Below are 9,026 nucleotides of genomic sequence, written 5' to 3'. Positions count from 1 at the left end.
GTAGAAACAAAGTATAGTTTCAATAACATCTATAAGAAATCAAGACCCATAAATTGCTTAGAGACATCTTCAAACTTCAAACTGACCAATCATGAACAATTAAGACAAGCCCATTTCAGAGCTCAACACGTAATATAACATGAGGAAATGTAAGTGCCAATAGTCATGGGTTCAGAGACTGCAAAGGTCCCAGTCCCAAAACAATTAATAAGATACCAAAAACTCTACTGGCCTGGTGGACACAAATTGGTTCTTTTCTCCCGATGTGTTACTCCGAAAAGTTGAAAGCACAAAAAAATGAAATTAGGTTTCACCTGTTCCTTTGTGATTTGCTCAAATTTCTTCCTGGAGTTTATAGAGGAAGCTGAAAGAGCCAGACTAATCAGTAGATTTGCTATTGAGGTGGCCAGATTTGATGAAAATTTGGTGAAGCTCGATCCACCCTTTTTCCAGCAATGAATAGCGAGCGTTTGTTGCTCGTAAATTAAGAGGCAAGAAAGAAGAAATTTATCTAAAGATCGAAAGAGAACGAAAACAAATCTGAACAAAAATTTATCTAAAGATCAATCAAAATGGATAGAAAGAAGAAATTAAGTGTTGCTGAGGGAGAGAACAGAGAAAAGGAGAGAGAGGATTTTTTATAAACCCTAAAAAGATTGGGTTTCCTTAATAAGAGAAACTTTGCTATAGAAGTTTATTAGTAGTTGACGCGACGGCACCTGCTTGCAGTAGTAGATTTTAGATGCATTCACGATGGCTAAGCTTTGCCGACGTAAAAGATATTGTTTGGCCATGGCGACTGCAATGGAATACAAATAGGGTAGCAAATTTTTTCTATCCTTAGCGACCGTAAGGTTTTGTCGAAGCAAAAGAGCAGTCTTTCGCGGTGGCAAAACCACGTCGAAGCAAATTGCCGAAGCCATTGGAATTATTTTTTATAGTGTCAGTCAGTTTGTGTTCAAGTTTTGCTTACTTCCCAAACTCAAAACTAAATGAATTCTTAGCATGTTTACTTTGATTCTGGAAATTTTCAAGTTCATGGATATACAAATGAAGGTTTAGTGAATTTCTAAAACTAAGCTATTCCGCATCAATAATTCAGTTTAACTTGAGTCAATCTTAATCATATTATCATTTTCTCTTGTTCAAGAACCCCTCAAGTTAGACCCCGGTTTTGGGGTGTGACAAAAATCGTCATTTATGGTCCAAATTAATGACCAGTAAACCGATAACTCTAGGTACGAGGCATAACATATCTGGTTTAAGGTTTATCGATTTGATTTCATATAGGGTCACCACGATAAGAACACAAATCTAAATAATTCGAATTAGTGTTAACGGATTAACACGGTAAGAACCATCAACATAAGGGTATTCTTGTAAATTTTGACTTTCTCCGTCTAATATACATCATAAACTCTAATGCATCTCTTTAATTTATCATAACTACTTTCTCAATTTTCACGACAACAACATCAACTCTCAACTTTCAAAAAGAGAAAGGTATCTCGATTATATAAGATTTATATGTGCTTACTCTCAATTTATAAGATGTAAGTAAACAACCGACAAGTAGATTTTCATGTTTCCATAGTAAATATAGAAGAATATTCACGTCATCCATTCAGAGTATGTAGCAGTACTACTACAAGTTTTCCAATATACTAACAAAGTGATTTTGGAAGGACAAGGATACATTTCCATATAAAAAATGATACAAAATATACTATTTTATGAGCTGGATAAGTACCCCAAGATTATCCCTAGGCATTCAGATTCCAATTGCATCAAGAAGTTGAGAGTGTTGAGCAACAGAAACTAGTGAATTGGCAACAATGGCACCACTAGCAGCAACTGCAGGGACTCCAATGCCAGGAAAAGTAGAATCTCCACAGCAATAAAGTTGAGGAATCGGAGTGGAGTGTCCAGGAATAGAGTCTTTACCAGCTTCTACTGCTGGCCCATATGTTCCTCGGTTCCTTCGAAGAAATCTTTGATGCGTCAATGGAGAACCAACTAACTTGACCTCGCATTTTTCACGGCTAAACCCAGGACCAAGTGCCCGCTCCACAGCTCTCCACATAACCTGAGTTACAAGTTAATTACATTTAAAAGAAATGCATGAGATGATAAAAACAGATATTATCTTTACTTTTATACTCTTGAGAAAACATGAAGGAAAGTATACGCAAGTACCTCAGATCTTTCAGCTTTGAGCTCTTTGTATGCAGTACTTTTACGGTCCAATCCTTTCCACAAATCAAAGGGTTCAGTTCCTGGAAGATAGGCATGCAAGACATGTTTCCCAGGTGGTGCCAGATCCGGACTTAGTACACTTGGTACAGATATCAAAACAACATTCTGGTCAGCATCAACCCCTCTATCCCAATCATTGACAACTATATGATGAATTCCTAAGTCTTTATGCGTACACTGGTTGATAAGGAGATTTTTCAGCACAATTTGTAATAGAAATAAGAAAAAAGTGGAAACTGAAGATGGATGAAATTAACCAAAGAGATTGTAATTTCACTAACCTCAGCATCAAATCCCAAATGAAGATGCATGAAGGATTCACATTGAGGGGTCATCTCAATCCTTTTCTCGTATGACTTTGGAACAACTTCTTTAGGTAATAGATTTAGAGTGTCCCACATAGATGCATTACTAACAACAGCCTTCTTAGCACGTATAAACTGCAGCACACATATTCTTCATATGTTTAAATATAAAACTCGATCCATAAGAGATAAGAGTTTAAATTTAGCTTTACATTTTGAACAGAATTTACTCACTTGTCCACTTCTTAGCTTGACCCCAGTGGCTCGACCGTTTTCAACAACAATTTTTTCAACATGACTTCCTAAAGAAATCCTTCCACCAAACTTCTGCATTCCCCGAACAAGAGCTTCAACAACTGCACCACTTCCATGAAGAGGGTATTCAAGACAGCAACCTGGCTTATACCACTCCGCAAACATATAAACCTGAAAAATTGGAGAATAAAAGTGTAATATTATGTTGTAGTTATATGAGAATATCTTATACTGAACAATCTCGTTCAAACGGAAATCAATGAAAAGAAAAAACAATTGGACGCGGGTAACACAAAATGTAAACCATTAAAAGATCACTACCACTCAGTTAGGACTAACGCAGATGCACTTCCAGATAATACATGAGCATACATAAAACAATAAACTTGAATATCAATTTCTAAAGCTGCAGATTATAGGATAAGAAGAAAGATAATAATACCAATGATACCAAGAGTTACATAATATTTATAAGTGATTAAATATTAGATGTTAACAATATGCAGGCATGAAGGGTGTGATTTTCACACTCCACTTTTCATCATTTTTCACACTTACATTACCCTTTTATATATTTTAATGGTTTATATGTGCTCAAAAATGGATTGCAAATGTGTAGTTTTTTCACAAATGGAGTGCAGAATCCAGTCCCCTTATTGAACACCAAAACCAAAAGTAGCCTAGCACAACCATAATAAACTCATTGCATATATAACAACTTGGTCAACAAGCAAACAAGCTTCTGGGACACAAGCATATTCTAAGCATAGTTATAACAACCTCAAAAAAGAAAAAGCATAGTTATAACAACCGAAAAGAACTTCTGTAGAACTTAATGCATATATAGTTACCATCTCTGCTGAAAGTATACCATTAGATTTCACCCCAGCAAGCAAGAAAGCCAGTAGATCCACCCAATTACGTATAAAGGGATCTTTCAGTTCTAATGAGTCCATGATTTCTGAAAATGGTCTTAGTAGCTTTGTGGCACCAAGCGCTCCCTTAGGTCCCATTTGAGCAAAAGATTTTAATAGAGCGGGAGCATATCTAGCTCCAGCAGTAGAAAGAACACCCAAATCCCCTCGGATAGAAAGTGGAGGCAGAGCCATTGCAGCTGCAGACATTGGAAGAATGGCATCCTGTAGAGTTTAGAAGAGTTTCCATTTTCAAACAGGAGCTAAAAAAGTGACAAAGAAGAACTGTAGATACAATAACATGTATAACGTATGCATATGCATATGCCTGTTTAAAAGAAATATGATGTTCACTGATATTAAAATCAGCTATCATTGCTTTTTCTTTATAATTTCAAAGAGTTGGTAATAGCCAATAAAATTCCTTTCATTATTGATGGCACTCACCAAAAGCTTTTTCCATTCTTGAACAGCATTTGCACTTGCATACTTCTCAAGGTCCTGGAAGAAAGAAAACCAAACATAGTGAATAGAACACATTGACTACAAATGGCTCAGGGAAAGAGAGGTTAGATTATGAATTAATAAAAGGGATGAAATAAAATCCACCAACATGCATGCTTATTGATCAAGGACAGCTGTGAATTTCTGTTTGTTAATTCAATTCTTACAACGAAGTATGTAGCATTTAATGAAATCCTAAATTTATGAACTATTTGTGCATCATCAGGAACCTAAATAGTAAATGGTTAAATGTTTAAATTGGTGTAAACAGCAGATCTCAGGAATATCTTCATCATAATCTGTTGAGACCCGTGTTAATCTCATAGTTTCCAAAATAAAGGGTTCTATGTATGCATGCATATTTATTTGTACCTACTATTCCTAGAGGACTAACAATGACCTGATTAACAACCAAGCAATATTTAATATAGACAAACCAATGCTTAACATATAAAACATGCATAAAACTCACAACCAGATTCCACCTTGAAAAAGTCTGTGGGACCAATGCGCGACAGAAATTCACCTTCAGGTAGGTAGACCATCCATGAATCATAACTGGCACAAGGAATTATCTCACCCAATGCATCCAGAACCTGGAAATGATAGCAATATTATTGGACTCATCTCCTTGGAGAATCCATGAGTATTTATCAAAATTACCACACTCTTAAGGTTAGGATAAGCAATTATACTCATTTGCTACTTTTGGAACACCAAAGAGCTAAAGCCAATAGTCTTGTATCTCCAAAAGAGTTCATATTGGAAGAAGCAATAATTAAATTTACTTATTATTATTGGTGGTCTGAAGTGAATAAGAAACAACCAAGTAATTCTCTGTTACCAAAATACCACCATGGTTTAATCAAAGGGGAAATGTCATGGGCATTGATTATATCAGATAAACTGTAAACATGTCAAACATATTGAACAATGATTTTGAGCTTGACATAGCACTTTATACTGTTTTGATCCATTTTGGTCATGCTGCAAGCTTGATCAATGTTATCGATGGCAAGAAACTGAAATATAATCTCAAGTAATACTTGAGTAACACTAAAAGTAGGTCCATAAAATCATGACTTGAAAGTAAGAAAAGAAAAATGAAAGAACAAGTTACTTGTCCAAGAGGATTGGCCTGAGGGCCTTTGGATTGAAAACCAGAGAACAAAGATGGGCCGGAGTCAAATTGAAAGCCTTTAATCTCAAATGAATGAGCAGCACCGCCGGGTAGATCATGACTCTCTAAGACAAGGACATCTTGCTGGTACCTAGCTAATAGCCCGGCACAACACAATCCACCTATACCACTCCCAATGACTACAACATCAGCCTCTGCTTTGCCTGCACCACAAATGGACACACTGTCACAACTGAAACAAACATCAAGCCTTACAAATTGCCAACAGTACTATCCTACTTTTGTCAGCCACAGAATTCGATTCATTCCTCGAAAAAATGAAAATTAATGCGAAATTGATATCAAGAGAGACCTGGGAGTGGGGTAGTTTTGATTTGTTTGAGGGAGACAGAGCCATTTGAAGAGTTTCGCGCCAAAACTGATTTTCTGAGGGATTTGGTGCTAGCGTGAGAAAGAGGTTGGAGAAACTGCAGAGTATTTGGGAATGAGGACATTGCCGCCACAATTGACAATTGATAAGGCTCAGTGTTCTCAAGTGCCTTTGTATTCTGATTGATTCAGCAGCAGCTGACGCTGAGTTTTGAAGGTAGCCACGTCAAAGGTAATTCCCCTCATTATCTATCTATCTTACCTTTGATTAGCAGCCATGAGAAAGCAGCAACCGTGTGCACCTGTGAAGCACAAGCTCCACAGCCTTTCAAATTATAGATTAAATCACCAACTGACGTCCGTCGGTCAGACGTGAAAGAAGACTCGGGGTGGCCACATAGGACAGTGAAGATGAAAGTGTGAACGGGATTTTTACCATAGGGGCATTTTAGGGAGAAGGAGAGAAGCACGTTTATTCTCAAGGTCTGAGAGGATACTTTACCTCAAGCTCACAGTCTAGGTATGCTTTGACTTTGTCTTGACCGACGTTTGTGGGGTTTGTTTGTGATCGTTTCTGGTGTTTGCGTTTCTGGATCTGTATGTTTCAGCTCTATGATTTCATCCACCCAAGGACCAAGAGTCGTCACAGGCTTTGCATGAGCAAGGTCAACAAGGCCTCTTTCATGCTGTCCCGATTGATTAGGGATATGCAGGGCCATGAGGACAAGATTGCCCTGCTCTGAAGGTCACTGCTCTCAAGCCTATGTGTGTTGATACCCAAAAAAATTCACATTTCCATTTACTTTTGAGGCCAGTTTCATTGAACGAAAATATGAGTGCTTTATTTGTAAAAAGAATTATGAATAGAAGGCTAAGCCCAAGTCACATTCTTCTGCTGAGAAGATAATTGTGGTTATTGGAGTTCAACTCTATAATTCATACAAAGAGGTTCCCATGATGGGATTAAAGCTATCTTATCAGTGTTTCAATTTACAACAGACACGAGAGGTTCAAATATAACAGACACAAGAAGTTCATTTGAACTCAATCTGGTTAGCAGTGCACTATATATAAAGGCCATGCCAACATAAATGAGGGAAGAAGCACAAAGAGAAGAATCAGACCCCCTGCGACAACGGAGAACAAAATTTCAGAGTAGGAGAAGTTCGTGTTTTCAAAGGTTCAAATCCTTTCGGAGCAGTCTTCTTTTCTTTTTACGCAGGTCTTGTTCTACTCTCTTGATCAAGCCTATCGAGCCTCTTGAGTTACAGCAGCAAATCAAACTGGCGGAGGCCCTTGCAGCAGCCCTGATGGAGTCCTTACACTGTAGCAGTCCCAATGATTCCTTTGGTTATTTGTTACTGTAGCAGTTCACCACGGAGTCCATGTATTGTAGCAGGTCTGCTGGGGTTTCTCTTTGTTACTATAACAGCTCTGGGAGGTGGTCTACTGGAGGCCTTTGCATTGTAGCAACCACATATAACAGTTCAATGCTCCTTTGCAAGGTTGGTTTCCCTGATGACAAAACCATGTGAAACCCGACGAGCTTCTTTGCCCACAAAGTCGCTTGCTAGTGATTCAAGGCCTCGCTGTCCCTTTTAAATCCCTCGTGGATGGTTACTTTGGATACTCTGGTTACTCTGGAGATTGAAATCCTTTGTGGATTGTTACTTGTTACTTTGGCTACTGGTTAGTCTGGATACTTTGGTTACTATGGTTACTTCTGGTTACCTTGTTACTATACCAATTCCACAAACGAAAGTTACCAAAACCAAACACAAACCAGTACACAATTCCACCACAAAAGGCCATAGCTATCCCTGCTCCACCAAACAACTTTTCCTGGATTCCATGTTCCCTTTCCACAATTCACTCACTGGTAACCCCAAAACCATATTAAAAGCTTGTCCCAATCTCCAGGTTCTCTTTCTAAAGCACAAACAAAAGGTGCATGAAAAAAAATATAAACAAAATCCTCACCCTTGAGTTTAAACTCTGGAGCTTTGACAGTTTAGCTGCTGTTCTGCTTTAAACCTGCACAAAAGATTTCAGTCAGCTGCAACCTTTGGTAGTTTGTAATACAATTAGGGTAAGTGTCTTTTACATTCACAAAAAAATCAAAAGTATTTTTTGAACTAAACGAAAAATAATGAATCGGTGGTGACATTGCAGATTGAAAGGGGAGTTCCAATTAAATGTGCTGGTATCTAACCAGTTGCAGTAGCCAAGAAAAAAAAAACAAACAAACAGAATAAATTTGAAAGCTTCGGAGAGCTGCCGACATAAAAGCTGAAGGAGAGAAGTCTTTAGCGGTGGCATCCTTGTCCAAAATATGAAACTTTAATCCAAGTATAGTGAATGTCAACAAAGCAATTCCAGAAATTGACAAAAACACAAAGCAAAAAAACAGAAGAATGAATGTTCTGGGAGCGTTGCAAATCAAGGGGGCAGTTTAATTAAGCTCTGCATAAGACAAAAAAAGGCTTCATTGTCAAAATGCAAGGGAAGTTCTTTCGTACTGGGCTTGTGAGCACGAAGGAAAAAAACCAAGACAATCAAAATGTTCAATGAAGGCAAAGAAGTTGAATTGGGTGATAAAGCGAATCTGGCCTCACCCACGAAACGACGGAGACTTTGAATTGGATGCTACCCGATGCACACTAATGCAAAGCTTTAGCCAATATTCTTGTGAAATGCAATAGAAAGGGTGTCAGTACTTGGCCTTCGTTACAAAGCTAGAAGCAAGAGTAAGGAGGAGAACGTACTTACCCAATTTCTCACAGGAAGAAGCAATACAGCAAATTTCAAGCTTCAAAAGTTGAGAAATTGCGTCTAGTTGAAGACCCATGCGTATTTCTATCTCCAAATCACATTCCATCTTCAGACCCATCTCCAATTCGACTCGGCAGAAGCGCCGAGCTTCTGTTCTGTCTGGGTTTGGCGTAAAGACGGTGGAAAGAAGGAAATATAAGAAGTGAAAAAGAAGGGAGAAAAAGGAAATTGGAAAAATATGGCAGCTGGGTGCCCTTATTAAATTTGTAAACTTCTCACGGGTGTCCATAATAAATGTGGTGCCTGAAGGGTTTTGACTTTATGGGTGTCACCGAGTTGAAGACAAGGACTGCTAAACGCGACTTGGAGTTCACTCAGAGTCATGGGTGTCTAAATAAAAATGATCAGGACATTAGTTTCGTAGCAAAAAAAAAATAAAAGAATACTTCGAAATCCAAAATGAAATTGCTTTTGATACAAAACTAAGAAAGCTCAAATACACACAGTTCT

At 38.0% G+C, this 9,026-nt stretch overlaps 1 protein-coding gene and 1 long non-coding RNA gene across 2 annotated transcripts; both read right to left on the bottom strand.

Annotated features, from left to right (window-relative positions):
• Positions 1 to 1,577: 1,577 nt before the first annotated feature.
• Positions 1,578 to 6,066, bottom strand: LOC112175194 (prolycopene isomerase 2, chloroplastic). The gene is made up of 9 exons (XM_024312856.2): positions 5,728 to 6,066; positions 5,355 to 5,578; positions 4,720 to 4,830; positions 4,178 to 4,231; positions 3,668 to 3,955; positions 2,796 to 2,987; positions 2,538 to 2,696; positions 2,197 to 2,433; positions 1,578 to 2,086 (listed from the first exon to the last, which is right to left on the bottom strand). The coding sequence occupies exons 1-9, from the start codon at positions 5,867 to 5,869 to the stop codon at positions 1,772 to 1,774; spliced, it is 1,722 nt and encodes a 573-aa protein (XP_024168624.1). The 5' UTR covers positions 5,870 to 6,066; the 3' UTR covers positions 1,578 to 1,771.
• A 613-nt stretch (positions 6,067 to 6,679) lies between these two features.
• On the bottom strand, positions 6,680 to 8,757 carry LOC112179421. Its single transcript, XR_005803547.1, has 2 exons — positions 8,514 to 8,757; positions 6,680 to 7,778 (listed from the first exon to the last, which is right to left on the bottom strand). It is a non-coding gene; the product is annotated as an uncharacterized LOC112179421 (long non-coding RNA).
• Between the last annotated feature and the right edge of the window lie 269 nt (positions 8,758 to 9,026).

This window comes from Rosa chinensis, chromosome 7, assembly GCF_002994745.2.
Source record: "Rosa chinensis cultivar Old Blush chromosome 7, RchiOBHm-V2, whole genome shotgun sequence".
In the NCBI taxonomy this organism is placed as follows: Eukaryota; Viridiplantae; Streptophyta; class Magnoliopsida; order Rosales; family Rosaceae; genus Rosa; species Rosa chinensis.
The sequence above is the reverse complement of the archived record's forward strand: the minus strand, read 5'-3'. Positions and strand labels throughout refer to the sequence as shown.